The 19,110-nt window shown below is 35.4% G+C and overlaps 1 protein-coding gene across 1 annotated transcript; it reads left to right on the top strand.

Moving 5' to 3' along the window:
- The first annotated feature begins 15,810 nt into the window (after positions 1-15,810).
- Positions 15,811-18,833, top strand: LOC131032238 (uncharacterized). The gene is made up of 5 exons (XM_057963190.2): positions 15,811-16,272; positions 16,378-16,427; positions 16,517-16,649; positions 16,799-16,903; positions 18,087-18,833. The coding sequence occupies exons 1-5, from the start codon at positions 16,056-16,058 to the stop codon at positions 18,710-18,712; spliced, it is 1,131 nt and encodes a 376-aa protein (XP_057819173.2). The 5' UTR covers positions 15,811-16,055; the 3' UTR covers positions 18,713-18,833.
- Positions 18,834-19,110: the final 277 nt, after the last annotated feature.

Genomic DNA, 19,110 nt, shown 5'->3' on the forward strand with positions numbered 1-19,110 from the left:
ATGAAATTAGAAGAATAAGATTAATTAACTTAATTAAATAATTAAAAAATTATTTAACTAATTAGACGAATAATTAGTACATGATCAATGAGACATTTTTAGGTGTCTATATATATAAATTGTTAAAATGATATAAACATTAACAAATGCAATCAATATAAACACATATAATGAACAACTTACCAATGGACGATAATCATGCCCCCCTTCAATGTGACCATGTTGCCTACAATGTTTCTCAGTTGTTGTGATTAAAAGTCTTCTAGTCTTTAAGCCCTTAGAATTTTTGCAGAGAATAATATTTCCCATCACCTTTTCTTTTCAAGCTAGATCACAATCTAGCAATTGTCTCCTTATTTTTTTCTTCGTTGATATTATCTAACGTGATTTTTTTTCACCAGCAAAAAAAATCGGGCTATGGAAAATTCGGTCTATAACCTTCACAAACCAACCAAAACGATGTTGCAAGTATAGAAAACATTGTCTGCGCGATTTTTTATATTATTTACTTGACTAACCCTAAGAGTTTTTGTTTTTTTTTACTTTTTCACTTTTCTGTTTTTCGTCGGAATTTCGACGAACATCTGTCATATTTCCAATGATAAGTACTTTCGTCGAAATTCCGACGAACGTCGGGCAAGATTTAAAAAAAAACAAATTTGACACAAATTGCCTTGTAAGATCCGACAAAACAAAAAAAATTCATAGTTCGTTAGAAATTTTCATTGAAAAATGCACCCAAATGAGTTAGTGAATCTTCCTACTAAAAAGAAAAAGTGGGCAGAGCTATATGTTTCTTTTGCATCTAATAGCTGCAAAGGAAAGGGGAGAGGATACGAGAATAACAGTTCAGGTCCACCTAATAGATATGTAAGTGTATAAGACACTAAGATAGTCATTCATTCCATTATAACATCAAAAGTGTTTTCCAATCTATCAAAATCAAAGACACTGTTGTTTAGAAAAGGTAACTTTGTTTGCATCATGCACAATTCTGTTAGTAGTTTCTACATGAGGGAGGTACATGATGAGTATCTATGAAGTACGATCTACACACCCTGAACCAATCAAGTAATTATATAGGGTGGCATCTAAATAACACAAAAGGCTCATAGTAAGGGCTTGAAGAACACCTATGGCTGAAATTTTATACACATTGAGACCTAGTATGTGTTTGATGCTCTCACAATCAAACCTAGATCCTTACCCAATGTATTATACATCACATGGAAACACGTGTCAGATACATGTATGATTTAGACTTGAGCTTTCACTTTTGTCCCTTTTTATATCTTAGTGGAGATCGTGTGCTTGAGGTCGAACCCTGAGGTGATGAAATCCATAGGCAATATTTCTACTAAAAAGAAAAAGTGGGCATACTTATACGTTTCTTATGCATCTAATATCCACAAAGGAAAGGGGAGAGGATACGAGCATAATATTTTAGGTCCACCCAATAGACATGCAAGTGAATAATATGCTAAGACAATCATTCATTCTATTATAACATCAAAAGTGTTTTCTAATCTATCAAAATCAAAGACACTCTTGTTTAGAAAAGATAACTTTGTTTGCATCCTGCACAATTCTGTTAGTAGTTTCTACATGAGGGAGGTACATGAGGAGTATCTATGGAGTGTGATCTACACACCCTGAACCAATCAAGTAATTATATAGGGTGACCTCTAAATAGCTCAAAGAGCTCATAGTAAGGACTCAAAGAACAAATATGCCTGAAATTTATACACATTGAGACCTAGTATGTGTTTGATGCTCTCACAATCAAACCTAGATCCTTACCCAGTGTATTATACATCACATGGAAACATGTGTCAGATACATGTACGATTTGGACTTGAGTTTTCACTTTTGTCCCTTTCTATAGGTTAGTGGAGATCGTTTGTTTTTAGGTCAAACCATAAGGTGATGAAATCCCTAGGCAATATTTCTATTAAAAAGAAAAAGTGGACATAGTTATATGTTCCTTATGCATCCAATATATACAAAGGAAAGTGGAGAGGATATGAGCATAACAGTTTAGGTCCACCCAACAGGCATGCAAGTGTATAAGACACTGAGATAGTCATTCATTCCATTATAACATCAAAAGTGTTTTCCAATCTATCAAAATCAAAGACATTCTTGTTTAGAAAAGATAACTTTGTTCACATCCTGCACAATTCTGTTAGTAGTTTCCCATCAATAATCTCTAACCCTCGATCGCCACATTGCTACAAAAAAATCATTAATAACACAAAAATCCACCCCCTAAGAATTGCAATAACAATAACAAATTGAAATGTCATGGATTTTACCTTATTATTCACCATGATGAATACTAAGAGGGGGGGGTGAATTAGTATACCCAAAAACTTAAACAAACTCTTAAGCAGTTTAACTGCAGACTGGTGTAGAAAATTAAACAATAAACCGGTTAAAACATAAACAGGCCAAATAGAAAATAAAGCATTCACCCAATGAAGCACAATCACCATAACACAAGATGTTTCGACGTGGAAACCCGAATGGGAAAAACCACGGTGAGTAAAACTTACAAGTCAACTATCTGCAGAATAGTAACCAGACCGGTTAAGGTCAGATCGGTTAAGGCCTAACAACGCTCTTCACCAGAACAGATCCTGTTAGGAATCCAAATCTCTGTTAGGAGATAAGTCCTGTTAAAGACTACCTTGTTAGAGGATTTCAGATCCACAACTGTGAACCATCTTGTTAGAGGATTTACAAAAGGCTTGGCTGGGCCTACCCGGTTAAGGGTTTCAGACTTGTCAAAGATATTAGTAATCAACAAGTGAATGATCTAGACAGTATCACAAAATTCTTGATTAGATCCTTGACAACTCCCTGTTAATGCATTCCAATATTACTTAAATCTTCTATATTTTGCACACTCAATCTCTTTCGCGAGATGCCTATATTTTGCATAGACCTAATCTTTTCTATAACACTCACACATTTCATCAACTTCTAAAACCCTAGACATGATGTCCTCATATATGAATCTGACTTCATGTCGGTCTAATAAGATTAGACTACAATTTCCTAGGTATAGTGCATCTAGACACATTTGGTAACACGACACACACACACTGCCAAAGTGTTGGTGGATGATAACTCATTACACATTACAATTATACCGGTTAACAAAGTATACTGATTAACAAGTGAAGACTGGAAAAATGGAACATAGTGTTTCGATCAAAAGATTAATTGTCGCTCGGGGTCTTCGTTTCGCTTGAGGTCTTCGATCATTCTTTGACCGGTAAGCATCTTTTGTAAAACACCGATAGTCTTCAACAAACAAAGACTATACATTTTAATGACATACAATACCGGTTGGAAAAACTACCGGTTGAGAATAACTCATACATCAAATAAGTGTGTGTCCATCAATGACAATCACAACTAAACATCATCAATATAGCAACAATCTCCCCCTTTGGCATTGATGGTAACACTTAGGAAAATTTTGACATCTAAGTGCTTACAAAACAAAAACAGATGCCATAATCAAAATTACTCCCCCTAAGCATATACACTACTCCCTTTACAAAAATTACAGTATGTGCATGAAATGTCAATACTCGCCAAAAACATTTTTTAATACACTACTCCCTCTTTGCCAACAATGACAAAGTACTGCAAAATATTCCCTTTTTGCATAACATAAAAACATAGTATATGTTCATGACAATAAAGAGTAAAACTTCTCAAAAAGAGATTTAAAGTTTTGCATAAAATTCTTCATGTCTGAAGACCATGACTCAAGAAGTGAGGCAACAATTTCACTCTCGGTCTTCATCTAGAAGGATAATTCTTCCATTGCATCAATGGTGCTCATCTCCTATGTCACAGTAATAACCTCCAAGTTTAGGAAGCACTTCTGAAGAACCTGTAATTTAGGCAATAGGAGCAACTGGAGCTCCTGCAGATCACGAGTCTGATTGCAGATCTATGAGTCAAGCTTTGCAATCTGATGCTGGTGAGTATGAACCATTTGTCCATAAATTGTGAACAGATCATAGGGCAGTTTAAAGGTATCGAGATACTTCTGTAGCTCCAATTGGAGTAGAGTCTTCTATTTCAGAACATCTTCACAAAATAGGTGAGGTTGGCAGATTTTACTGAAGAGTGGGCTACCTTCACCCATAGCTAGACTTATATCATCCTTTTGCTTAAGTAGTTTTGTCCTATCATCATCCTTATGCTTTACTAAGGCAACATTGAGTGCCTTTTCATGGTTTTTCCTTGCAGTGACTTGGGCAACATCTTCCAAACATTGTAATTGATCATCCACTATTGTGCAAATAAGTTTGAGCTTGGCCAATGAGGAATCGGTACTGGGGAGGTTAGTATCGGGGATTAGATTGGAAAGGGTGTCAACAACAAGCTGAATGACATCCTGTTCTTTCTTTTTCCTCAATTCTTCCAATCTCTCTTGTGCTAGTTGAATGCATCGCAATAGCTTAGTCTCATCAACTGATTGAGTCAGAAAGGCAAGAGTCAAATCAGTGGGACTGATGAGATCAACCTTCTTGGCTTGATCTCTGGTTCCTTAGGATTTTGTCCTCCTTCCTTTTCTTTGATCTCTGCTTGTCTTTTCTTCTCCTCTTCTTTTTCTTGGGCTACCTTGGCGGCCTTCACTTTCTCCTTCCTCTTCTCTTCTTCCTTCTTCTTCTCTTCTTCCTTCCTCTTCTCTTCTTGTCTTGCTTTCTCCACTTGCTCTTGTTCCTATTTCTCTTTTTCCGCTTTCTCTTTTTCTTGTTTCTCTTTTTCTGCTTTCTCATCCTTTTCTTTCTCCGTTCTCTCCTTTTCAGCTTTTTCCTTGTCTGGGGTGATATCCTCTAGTGCATCAACATCAATGGGGTCATTTTGTTATGTTGCTCTTTCACCCAGACTGTTAATGACTTCATCTGGTTTGGCTGAAGATAGGTCAGGCTCTTGCTTAGCCAGTCGATTAGCTTCATATACTTTTTGCATTTTGACAGCTACCTTAACCTGCAGATGGGTGTCTTTTTCCACTTCAGAAGTTTTGCCTCCGAGTAGCTGAAGTCTTCTTCTTCGCATGAAGAAAATGCCTTTGTACTTATCAATAATTTCAAACAATTCTAAATTAGAGGCATCTGGAAAATACTGAGCAAAAACTTTCTCCCTGATGTCTTGCTCTTTTTCAATGGCAATGCGCCATTTGTTGTCCAAAGAATCATACAAAGATTTAGAAGTAACTGATTTAATTTTGGAAGGTGACCGATCATTAACACATAAATATTTAATAAGTTCTTGTTCAACATCCTCCTTTTCACTATCATTGAAACCATCAAAATATTCTTTTAAATCATCAAGAACTTTTCTTCTAATGTTCTTTATGGTCCTTTTGACAATGTGTCATAGGCTTTAAAGAGGAAATATCTAAAGTTACCAGTGCAGAGGTTCCTGGTACATTACCGGTTGACTTCATCTTCTTAGTTGATTGCCTTGTCTTCTTCATTTCTATCTCCGGTTCAATGCCTTCTGATTCCGGTGAGTTATTCCTGGTTTTCCTTTTCCTTTCGAATACCTTTGGTGGAATAGCCTCTGGTTTCTTTTTAGCTGGTGACCTCTTGGTCACTTTAGGACTGGCAATCGATGTAACCGGTGCCGATGTCGATGGCACTGCTTTACTCTTTTTTTGCTTTGGTACCTCAATAGGTTTGATCCTTTCTAAGTAAGTATTAGTTCTCTTCATCTTGGGATCCAATGGTGAAGCAAGTAGGGTAGAGGCATACACTGTCAGTATATCATTTACCACTTCGTACCCCATAGGCTCAACTACATCTTCTCTGGGTTCGATCGCTTCCATTATGCAGTGATCTATTTTGATTATGAAACATATTCCATCTTCATATTTCTTAACCAGATCACCAGATATTCTCATTCTCCGGTTCATCTTTAGTCTGAACTCATTAAAATATCTGTTCAGAGTCTCCAAATATGTATTTCCCACTACTTGCAGACTCTCCTTTATTTGCTTGGAAACCGGTAGGTCACTCGACCATTGAAGATCGCCGATTCCAGGAAAATATCCTTGAAAGTAGAAGAATAAACCAACAAGAAGTTGACCAAACTTAAACCTCAGATTTTTGTCCAATTTGATGGACTTCAGGTTCTCCATGAGTTGTTTCTACATGCAATTACATAAGTCACATTCTGCATTCTCCTTGATCATCCTATAAGCGGCATGCACCGTAGCTGTAGGAACGAAATTCATTCTGCTAGCATAGAATACTCTATACCCAATTACCATACATGCATATTTCACCAAGTCATCTTTAATAGTGTTGACAGTCATTGCTCATTGGTCACTCACAGAACTGGTGAGCTCTATCACTTTGGTTTTGGTGATCTTTCGAAGAACGGGGACTTCCCCAACATTGCAAAAACTGGTCATGACATGAATTGCCTCTAGTGTAATATCATGGGTTCGCTCAAGGTACATTTTATCACCATGAACCCTACTAAGGATAAACCTGATGTGTTCTTCTGTAAATTCTTCAAGAAAATATACTACATTATGTAATTTCTTCTTCTCTATTATGTTGTATTTAGGTTTAATCTTCTTATCATCTCCATAGAATAAACTTAGCTGGGAGTGAATCACTAGGGACCCTAGGTCTTCTAGTTTGCAATCAATATATCCTGAAACATCACCTTCGACAATGATTCCAGCGGGAATTTAAGATAGGGAATTATATTTTATTTTCTTTTGAAGAAACTCAAGTGTTTCCTTAGGTTCAGTAGAACTAGAAGGGATTGTAGATGCATAAGCCATATTTAGAAAAATCCAAATAACAAGAATGTTTCAATGAGAAATACCTTCACACTCCGAACTAGGGTTTTGTCGATGTCGAGCACAACACACTTCTTCGGAAGCTTGTTTGCCACTTTGACTTTGACACTGATAGCTTGAAGTGGCTGCAAGATCTTGTGCAAGATTCCTTTCTGAATTATTTCGAATGTAAGATAAATCGCTCTGGTTGTACTGCTCAAGCTTAGAAAAATTCTTCTCTGAAAATATGTAAGTAAAACTGATGACAAAAGTCACTTTTAAACATGCTCCCACCTACCATAATAAATGCATCACCATTAGGGCTCAAACCCTAATTTTACCTTTTACCGCTTCATTTCTTCTGTCGATTGACATGTAACAAATACCGATAAAGGTACTTTATCGATATACTCTGGGGGTTCGAAACATTTTACTGATATGTTCCCCCTAAGCTTTTTGAAGCTCATTTTGTCGATTCAAGGATTTCCACATTGGGTGCAAAACTGGTACATCTTGTGGCTTCTCTTCATATTTCTTTTTCCAAGTTTTATCCATATCTGCTTGAACTATTTCAACATCAATCTTTCCTTCTGGGTTGATCGGTATGTCTCCCGACGGATTCTTTCTCAGTCTGCATGCTCTGACAGTGTGTCCTGGTTTGTTGCAATGATAGCATACCATTCCAGGTGTTCTCCATGGTCTAGTGTTCACATTTCCATTCTTCCTTCTACATGTTGCAGCAGTGTGACCGCTACCACGACAGATAAAACAGGTTTCTCTCTAACTGGTTGCCACTTCGTAACCATTTGACCGATGGTCATAGGTTTGGTACCGGTTTGGGTTTCGGTTCATAGGAAGTTCCGGGACAACTCCTTTAGATCTTGGTGGATAACTTCCAGAGTTGCTCATAACTGACCTGCACTCAAAAGCTCTATGCCCAAACTTGTTGCATGCATAATAGTGACCCTTAAATTTACTAGATATAGCCACATTGTTTTGAAAGTAAGGAAATTTATTGTATGCCTTGCTCCTACATACATTAGTAGTATGTCCTTCTTTAAGACAGTTAAAGAAAATAGGTTTAAACTTATGCTTACCTTTACTCTTGTTGTTGTTCTTAAGTGTCGATTGCTTCTTTAGTGCATCATTCTTGGTTCCAAAGGTCTCTTCTTCCTCGTATCCAGTGAAACCAAGTCCAGTGGTATCCTTTAATGGCTTCACCAATTCCAGCTTTTGTTCCAACTTAGCAGCACTCTGGTTGAACTTTGCAAATATCTCCTTTGATTCAGCAAGTTCCTTGGAAAGAGCATCATTGGTCTCCATCAAGGTTTCATTTTCAGAAATAGCTGCATTCAGTTTAGCTTGTATTTCTTCTTTCTCTTCTTTTCCCTCCTGCAAATAGGCGGTAATGGTACCGATTTCTTGTTTCAACTTAGAGATCTCATGCTCCTCGTCCTTTACCAAATCTTTAGTTTTTCTTCTGTTTTCTAGCTCCTAACTCATCTTGATAGTCAGTCCTTCCAACTCCCTTCTTAGGTTAGTTTTGGATTCATTCAGTTTTTCCACTTCTCCGACTAGGGCTTCCATATCTGCTTCATCAGAAGAGTTGTTTTCAGTAAATTCCATCAATTGCTCAGCAAGTTCTCTTCTCTTGGCTAAAGAGGCTTTATACTTGATTTTGAGTTCATCATAGGCTCTCTCAGACTCAGTAAGATGGTGAGTGAGTTCCCTCATGTCGTATTCCCCCATATCTCCTTCCAAGTGGTTAGACTTATAGAAAGGTTGGCTCTGATACCAATTGATGAATACTAAGAGGGGGGTGAATTAGTATACCCAAAAACTTAAACAAACTCTTAATTAGTTTAACTACAGACCGATGTAGCAGATTAAACAATAAACTGGTTAAAACATAAACAAGCCAAATAGAAAATAAAGCATTCACCCATAGAAGCACAATGACCATAACACAAGATGTTTTGACGTAGAAACCCGAATGGGAAAAACCACGGTGAGTAAAACTCACAAGTCAACTATCTATAGAATAGTAACTAGACTAGTTAAGGCCTTACAACGTTCTTCACCAGAATAGATCCTATTAGGAATCCAGATCTTTGTTAGGAGATAAGTCCTATTAAAGACTACCCTGTTAGAGGATTTCAAATCCATAATTGTGAACCACCTTGTTAGACGATTTACAAAAGGCTTGGTTGGGCCTACCCGGTTAAGGGTTTCAGACTTGTCGAAGATATTAGTAATCAACAAGTGAATGATCTAGACAGTAGCACAGAATGCTTGATTAGATCCTTGACAACTCCTTGTTAATGCATTCCAGCATTACTTCAGTCTTCTATATTTTGCACACTCAATCTCTGTCGTGAGATGCCTATATTTAGCATAGACCTAATCTTTTCTATAACACTCACACATTCCATCAACTTCTAAAACCCTAGACATGATGTCCTCATATATGAATCTGATTTCATGTCGGTCCAATAAGATTAGACTACAATTTCCTAGGTACAGTGCATCTAGACACATTTGGTAACATGACACACACACCACCAAAGTGTCGGTGGATGATAACTCATCACACATTACAATTATATCGGTTAACAAAGTATACTAATTAACAAGTGAAGACTGGAAAACTGGAACATAGTGTTCCGATCAAAAGACTAACTGCCACTCGGGGTCTTCATTCCGCTTGAGGTCTTCATATTGCTTGAGATCTTCGGTCATGCTTTGACCGGTAAGCATCTTCTGCAAAACACCAATAGTCTTCAACAAACAAAGACTATACATTTTAATGACATACAATACTGGTTGGAACAACTACCGGTTGAGAATAACTCATACATCAAATAATTGTGTGTCCATCAATGAAAATAACAACTAAACATCATCAATATACCAACACACCAGTCAAATGCATTGTAGAATTCATCAAATGTGTTACAACACTTATCAATTGCAGTATGGATAGACATATATGCATCACACTTATAGGTTTACCTTAAAGCATAAAATTACTTTTTCTCAAAAGGGAATTTAATCACTTTTATAACAATTTTATTAATTGATTGATCTTGTAGTCAATTGTTTGCCAACTTAGATACAAAATTGATGCTTAATTAATTTGGATTTGTAAGTTTTGATCATTTTCCATTGAAATTTATGAAATTTGATCTATTTAAAGCTCCTAATTGAGATAGATCGCAATCAATTCACTACCTAATTAAACTAGATTTGATTGTGCTCCATTGAAACCAAATTTGTTATTAATTTAACCTCCTAATTAGATAGATTGAGATCAACTCACCCACCTAATTAAACTAAATTGAGACTGTGATTCATTGAAACAAAATGTGTGATCAATTTATTCTCCTAATTAACTAGATTGAAATTTGAAATCAATTTATCCACCTAAGTAAACTAGATTGAGAGACAATTAACAACAATTGCATGCAAACAAATGCATCACACATAGATACAATTGCATTGCACTCAAGATTGTTCATTTTTAAGCCATTATTAGCCAGTTAGATGTGTCATAGTTAATTACAAATGTGTTATAAATAGTGACATATGTGTTGAAACGAAATACAATTGTGTTAGACTTGGGAAATTGCAATCAAATGTGTCACTAGATCCTTCAAATGCATTGCTAAAACTTGCAATCATTGAAACTCACAAATTTGATTAGAATTTTAGATGTCTTCACGTCAGGTTCACCAAAAACATCATATGAGAAAATAGAGAAAACTTGCAAAGAAAATTAGAGCAACAAAAGAACTCACAATTCAATGCAAAATCAACCTATACAACCAATAGAGAATGAATTAACATTGCCTAAACATGAAAATCAAAACAAATCATCCTAAGCATCTAATTCATTGATATCCATTGTTCTTCTTAACATTCTGGCAGGTGCTCTCAAATTTAAGTGTGCACATAGAAAATTCCAAAAGCAAAATGATATGACAATGAGAAGACATCAAAGGCATAATTATTGAAAATGAGGCTTGATTTGAAATTTATAGAGATTTGAAGATTGGATAGACGACTAGGATTGATTTAAAATTTGGGGAATCAAAGGCCAGGATCACATGAGAGGGTGAGTTAAGTGGACAATGAAATAGGTAAGTGGAGTGAGAAGTCGAGAAAGAGAGGAGTGAGGGTAGAAAGAATAAGAGATAAGTAGAGAGAGATAGGGAAAGGTAAGAGTTGAGGGAGAGTTAGAAATAGGAAATTAGTGAGTGACAAATAAATAAATAAATAATTATTTATTTTCCTCATAAATAGAAGATAATTACAAAAATAGATTTAATTAATTATAATTTTAAAATTGAGTGAGAAATTAAATAATTAAAAAAATATTCAAATTGAGAGCAAAATGTTAGTTAGGTGATTGAATAATTAATAAATTATTTAATCTAAGACAAATTGTCAATTAGGGTGAATGAAATGATAATTAGGACAAAGTTGATTAAGGAGATGATGAAATATGAATAAATCCCAATTATATTATTTAAATTATTTAATAGAAGATAGAAGAAAGACAAGGATGTATGTTGAATGGTAAAAATCACTTGATCGACATAGAGGAAAAATTAGTAAAAAAGTGCTAACATAAGCTCGACGAATAATTCTTAGTGTCCGTAGGTTGAATCACAATGATTAAAGTTGTTATCACTTCCATTCCCATGCATATGTTGTCTTGTGTTGATCTAACGTTCACTAAGGTGAAAAGGGATTAAATTATTTTCAAAGACAATTATTATGGGAAGGTTTGAATGACGTGAAGAGAATTCCACTAATTGCCTAGGAGATGGTAAAAAAGGACGAACAATTCAGAGGTGTTGCATTAGGGATATACTAAGCACAACATAGCTTTGGGCACAAAGCTATCTTGGAGAATGTTAAAAAATTGAGACATGCAATGGTATCAAATCTTGAGGTGAAAATATTCAGATAATAATGATCCCAAATGTATATTTACTATGATCAATCCTCCACATGTGGAAGATTAAATCAATATCAATATTTAACTTGGAAGATTAATTCAAGCTCCATTGCCTCATTTTGGCATGATTCTTGGAATGGGTACATACCAATGTTGGACCCTCCTAGTATTTTGTATGCCAAATTATGATGGAAGAATATGGTGAAAAGGTAAGATATTACATGATAATCTCTAACATAGATGGGGGCCAAGTCTAAAGATGAAACTCTTTTGACATCTTACCATGCCCAAGTAGAGAAATTATAATAAGAGATTTGTCTTCAAGAACCGAATTACTCATAGATAAGAAGGATGAATTGCTCTTGTAAAGGATAAATCTAGGAAATATACTACTAGACTAGGGTCCAAAATCTATAACAAAGAGATCTCTAATATGTGTTAGGGACCTAATATACTTCCCAAAGTTAGGGTTTTCATATGGGCAACCCTCCACTATTGAATACTCATAAGTGACTGAATTCAAAAAATAGGTTTTCTAGACCATGTCGATGCCCACTAATATCGAATCCAATAATGAGAATGTGGATCATCTTGTTTTACAATAGGTTGGCTAGATCCTTTTTTGTCTTTGATTTTATCTCTATTCTAGTGTTGGTGAAGACTACATAATAACTCATTATGGGCGGGTTTGTTGAAATCCATTCCAGCTATGATCATTTGGCACATATGGAAGCAACAAAATGCATGCATCTTCAAAGGTAAGGTGTTGAGTACAAGATCCCTAATCAACAAAATTAAGATTGTTGTATGTGAACACCAAAACATGAGAGTGCAAAAGAAGAAAAAGTCAAAATTCTCTTATTAGGATAAAAATATCCTTTCCACTTGGACTCTCCTAAAGGTCCCTTCGTGCCATAGCCTTAATAGTCAAAATGGAAATGTTGAACATAAGAAGGCCAAGTAGCAACTTCCCCCTAGTGGGTGGCTGAAACCCAATTTTGACAATGATCACACAAGAAGCCTAATGCCTTGGATGTTGGTTTCATAGTGTGATGATAAAGGACAATTGTGCTAGGTAGGAGTGGTCAAACTATCAAATGGCACTAAAAATATAGCAAAATTTGTTTCATTACACGAAGGCCTTGTGTATTGAAAAGGATCTCAAGTTCATTGCTATTGAGGTTGATTCATTGACTATCTACAATATTACTACCAAGAGAATTCCATATTGGGGGCTTATAATGTGGGCATACTAGATTCATATTCTTCTTGGAAAGATAGAAGAGTACACAATTAGCCATATCTATAGAGAATCCAACTTAGTTGATAACTACCTATCCAATCGAGCAATCGATTAGGTTGAAAACTCCAAGATATCTAGCATTATTAATGAATGGGTGGAACTAGCCAAATTTATAAGGATAGATATGCCTTAGGAAGCAAAGGTCACAATATGACACGTTGATAGTATGTATATCTCCAAGCCGCAACAACTAGATGAAAAAATCTAAACAAGCATCATAGAGAGTGATCTGGAGAAATTCCCACAAATCTAGAGGATAATTGAAAGGATGATCTATATCGGAAAGCATGCTTTCAAGCTTTGTGTGAACCACGAGGAGGTAGGAAGAAGCATAAATGGTTGTTCTTGGTCAAATGGTTGACAAACAAGAAGATGGTAAATCCTACAAATTTGGAGGATAATTGAGAGGATGATCTATATCAAAAAGCATGCTTTCAAGCTTTGTGTGAACCACGAGGAGGTAGGAAGAAGCATGAATGGTTGTTCTTGGTCAAATGGTTCATACACAAGAAGATGGTAAATCCTACGAATTTGGAGGATAATTGAGAGGATGATCTATATGAGAAAGCATGCTTCCAAGCATTGTGTGAACCACAAGGAGGTAGGAAGAAGCATAAATGGTTGTTCTTGGTCAAATGGTTCGCAAACAAGAAGATGATGGAATTCCTATCAATTAAGGGTTGTGCTTGCAAGTGTAATCAACGAAGCTTAGCTCCGGATCAATTAAAAGAGATCTTTATGATATAGATGAAAATAAAGGAAGCAAATATTCATATGATAATTAGGAAAAACACCTAACCCACACACATGTCCACAACACAAAGATCTTGGAGAGGTTCTCGTACAATGTAGTAAGGACATCCTTTAATTTTTGAGTAAGGTAAGCCATAAATAGGCTTTTGGCTCCTACACATAGAGCTAAAGCATCCAAGGCTCCTTTGAGATAAAATAGAGACCCAAAAGAAGGTCTAGTTAGAGATGCATATGCATTCCTATGGTGAAGAAAAATAAAGATATGAAGCAGGTTATTATTCTTATGAGATTGTCAATAAATTTTTAAATTTATGTCAATTTTATGGGTCATTATAATGTAAATATTTTCTTATTCGTTAAATTGAAAAGCTACAAGAGATTATTGAAAACATTTGTGTCATGATCTTCATCCTTAGCTAACATGATGACAATATAATAATTATTTTCATACTAAAATAAGCTAACATGATGACAATATCATAATTATTTTCATACTAAAACAATGGGAGTTGCCTCTCTCTCGAAGGGAAATGACTATCCAACCATCAGAATGTATCGTGGCATCCATGGTTAGATGCTACATAACTGAAGTTTTGACTTCTCGTTGATGCAGATTGTTTGTAGCTTGTTCATTGTACCATCGTCTCAAATGAATAACATCAGTCCTCATCGATGAGAAGTCAAAATTTCAATTATGTAGCATCCAACTATAGATGCCATGGTGCATCCTAATGATTGGATAGCCATTTCTTGAAGGGAAGTTGCTAAATAACTATAAATAAATAAATAAATCTTTAAACATATAATTTTATCAATTTATTTATTTATTTTTTTTTAATGTATATTTTATTTTTTATGGTGTGTTATTAAATATACTATCACTTTTTAAAAATATAAATAATTATTTACTATAACATTTATTTACACAAATTTATTATTTTATTTAATTATTATTTATTGATTAACTTGCATAATATATTAAAAAGGGTTTTTCTTTTAAACATATAAGGGAGAGAACCCAGTGGTTCAACACCTTAACTTCGTGCTTCTCAAAATTCTACATGGATATCTCAAATCACTCCAATTTTTTTAGAGGTGCTCTTGGCAAGTCACATCCTTATAACTAAGGTTTTAGGGTCACATCATCAAATATGATGCCACATAAGCATGCTTTTTGTCACCGTGTCCAAAAAGGCCCAAAAGTAAAGTGAGAGTGACACTTATGTGCTAATGTGACATCACACGATTTATTGATTTTCAGCTATAAGAAATACACTTCATTCAATTATGAGTAGTCATCATCAACACTAACAATTTAAGTCACAACAATTTATACAATACTGTCAAAAAAAAGTTTAACATCAATTCAAGAAGTACTATAACTATTGAAAGGCCCTCAACTAGAAATCCTTTCCAATGCAAAACATTGACATTTATGATGGTGATGCAAAGTTTAGCTCTGCAACTTCCACTTCCAGCCAATCAATGTTGCAGCTGTACACGGAAAATCCGGGGACCACCATGTGCAGCTCAAGAAAAAATCCTTATACAGCTCAAAAAAATCTTGTACAGCCCAGAAAATGAATATACAATTGAAATTTAAACAGACATGCAAATAAATATAACATTAACAATACCACAGCCATTTAAAAATGTCAGGCGTCCCATTACAGAACAAAATATATCAATCTGAATGCCAAAATCTAATACCAAAAATGAAGGCTTTTGACAGTTTTTGATATACAAAACAGAATAACCAACATATAAGTCAAAAATCTGATACCAAAAACTGCTAATACTTTTATGGGTGTCTTTTAATTAATTAATACATCTGGGAGATGAAACCTCCAAATTTGAATTATGGATCTTCCATCAAATGAAATATTAAAATTCTAGACCTTGACTTTGTTACCATCGCTAGGTTTTATCGTTTTTTAAACAATAACATTGAATGTTCACATAATGTTACTTCTAGGGACTAGTATAAGCTTTTTCTCGATATCTGAACAGAAAGGGAGCCATGATACAAAACAAAACAACTCCTTTGTTGCAGGTCTTTTGGCCTTCTATTTAGTCACTGCACGTTTCTTCTTGGTCAAGACCTTATCTTGTCCAATCCATTCAATTATTCAACGAAACCACATTGTGAAACTCCTTTATATAAGTTCTCCATTTTCCATTGATGCTTCACACAGTTAATCTGGCCATTCATCATGGCAAAGAAGGGCTCCTGTAGTCTGTTGATATTGTGCTTTGCAGTCCTCTTTCTTAGTCTTTGCAAATGCCAAGGTTTGGGTAGAAAACTTGGAAGAAATCCCATCAAGGGAGAAAGTACTGTAGGGTTCTTTGATTTACACAAGGGCAATCTGCACATCAACCTTACCAACTGGGGAGCTACTCTGGTCTCCCTCAAGACCCCTGATAAAAATGGTATTTTTAGCTGCCTAAGCATTGCATTTCTTTTGATTCCTTTCTTCTTTCCATTGCATTCCTTGCAGAAATGTACCTCATCATCTTGATTACATCTACTTGCAGGGCATCTAGCAGATATACTTCAGGGATATGATTCTTTGGCATCATACATGGCAAGTATATATTTTTTGACATTTTAGTTTATTGCATTCATGGATCTGTACTATGTACAGGTTTATCATATGGTTGTGCTTCTGTGCAGAACATGAGCTCTGGTAGGCCTTACTTTGGTGCCATTGTAGGCAGGGTAGCCAACAGGATTAAGAATGCACAGTTCACCCTTGAGGGGAAGACATATCATTTGTTTGTCAATGATGGAAATAATTCTCTTCATGGTAAATGAATTCTCTGCCTGGCTTTGTTTTTTTCCTTATTTGATTAAAGATGCCTCTAGACTTTGAAATTTATAGATTAAAATAGTCTTCAACTAAGTGGAGAGATCTGGTAATTTTTTGCAATGCACTCTAACATAGGTCTATTGCAGGAGGAAGGAGAGGCTTTGACAATGTATTGTGGGAAGTCAAGGAAATTAAGGGTGGAAGCAAACCATCTATTAAGTTTGGTTATCACAGCTCTGATGGTGAAGAAGGTAAGAATGGAATATCTGATTATTTAGGTCAAATTGGTCAATATGAGTAGGAGAGCCAAGCCCATATTGTAGGGAGAGAATCTAGTAGTTGTGCACATTTTCATAGTTGTTACAATATTGTACCAATAATTGTGACTTTAAAGTTGTTAGTGCTGATGATGACTGTCCATAATTGAATGAAATGTATTCCTTAGATCTATAAAACAACAAATCATGTGATGCCACCTCAGCACACCAATAAAACATGACTTAGTGCACAAGTATCAATCTCACTTTTGATTTGGGCCTTTCTAGATGCTTTGCAAAAAGCATGTAAAGCTGATTTGTCAAGTTGCTATAAAAATTGTGAATGATTTGAAATTTCCATACAAAATTTTGAGAAATGCAAAAATTATGATACTCAACTACTAGATCTTCCCCTATCTACTTATTTGGATGATTGATATGGGTGTTTAATTTTACAATAGAATTTATAAGATTGGACAGAAAAAGACTTGTAGAAAAGATCTGGTCCTAAATTCAACATTCAACAACCATCGGAGATTTGGATCGCAGTAACTTGGTGATGATTCTAACTAGTGTGATCAGTGGATGGTCGTTATAAAATTTGTTTTTTTCTTAAAGCCTTTTTATCTATTGGTTATGGGATTGGGAAGCTTTGAAAACTCTTTTTATCAGATTTGTTTGGTTCTGCAACTTGTCATTGCGAATATTTTAGTTCTGCCCAATATCATTATATATAAGTAAAGACCCATATGCCCTTTGCTTTTAAATAAGGTACGGGTTTCCAGTTTCCACTTGGAGTTTTGTTCATTATTGGGATTCTGCAACTTGTCATTGAGAAATTTTAGCTGTGCCTAATTTGTTAAATCCATAAAAACCCAGTTACTATATACTTCAATAGTGTTTCTAATAAGTGGCACTTGAAATGTTTTTGCTCTGCTCTCATGGTGATAAGTCCCCTGGTTGATTTACCAGAAAGAAAAACTCTCTGGGTTTTTAATCTGGGAATTACTTTAAGTTTACTTACAAGTAAAGACTGATGGATTTCTGATGTGAGCAATCTTTTGATTTACTTATCTGTAAGGACAAGTGGGTTGCTAAAGCAGCCATTCTTATAAATTACTCCTTATTGCAAACAGGTGTGTTTCTAATGTGCCCATTGTCTTTGTTGCTGCAACAGGATACCCTGGTGACCTAGATGTATTTGCCACATATACTATAAGCAATGATATGGAATTGAGACTAGATATGGAGGCCATACCAAGGAACAAGGCCACTCCTGTAAGCCTGATCAATCATGCTTATTGGAACCTTGCAGGACAAGACAGTGGAAGGGACATACTTGACCATTCTGTAAAAATATGGGCTTCAAAGTATACTCCTACAGACAATGCTTTCATTCCTACAGGCATGATCTCACCTGTAAAAGGAACTCCTGTGGACTTAAGGAAAGAGACTACCATCAAGAGCAGAATTAATAAGATTCCCCCTGGGTTTAATCACAATTATGTTGTTGATGGCCCCAAGTCAAGGGAGGGTTTGAGACTTGCTGCAAGTGCCAAGGATCCATGGAGTTCAAGAGTGCTTAAAGTGTGGACAAGTGCACCAGGCTTGCAGTTCTACACTAGTAATTATCTCAACACAGTGGGCAAAGGAGGCGTGGTATACAAGCCACATTCTTCATTCTGCTTTGAGACTCAAGCATTTCCTAATGCTGTAAATCAGCCAAATTTTCCATCTGTGATTGTGCATCCAGGCCAGGTCTACAAGCACACCATGGTGATCAAATTTTCAGTTGATCTGTAGTCAACTATAAGGCTTTGTTTCATGGCCTGACAAATAAAGGGAGAGCATAGAACCCCTACACTTCATTAGTATTTGTCTTACCTAAATACTATTCTAATGAGATTCCTTAATTATTTATTAATATTTTTATTTTTTTTGTTAATCAAATAGATGTATAGAATTTTTTAATTTAAAACATACGTAGCCAATTTCTATGAAATTAAAAAAATATAAACATATCTACAAACAAAATAGAGGACATAAGGTCGCTCATCAAAATTAAACAAGAAGTGTTTGGAAAGTCAAATAACAACAAGAAAGTCACTTAAGCTGTAAGAGCAACACTAGTGAGAGGCGAAGGGGATCCCAGTCATCCAATTTGTCCCATACACCAATGGGGTCTAGAGTAATGTTAGGAA

This window comes from Cryptomeria japonica, chromosome 10 (assembly GCF_030272615.1).
Source record: "Cryptomeria japonica chromosome 10, Sugi_1.0, whole genome shotgun sequence".
NCBI lineage: Eukaryota > Viridiplantae > Streptophyta > Pinopsida > Cupressales > Cupressaceae > Cryptomeria > Cryptomeria japonica.

What these genes read in the sequence shown, in the direction of transcription:
- LOC131032238 (XM_057963190.2), top strand. Translation starts at nt 16,056, where the DNA reads ATGGCAAAGAAGGGCTCCTGTAGTCTGTTGATATTGTGCTTTGCAGTC. An exon ending in CAAGACCCCTGATAAAAATG is followed by an intron (nt 16,273 to 16,377) that starts GTATTTTTAGCT and finishes ATCTACTTGCAG; the next exon opens with GGCATCTAGCAGATATACTT. An exon ending in ATTCTTTGGCATCATACATG is followed by an intron (nt 16,428 to 16,516) that starts GCAAGTATATAT and finishes GCTTCTGTGCAG; the next exon opens with AACATGAGCTCTGGTAGGCC.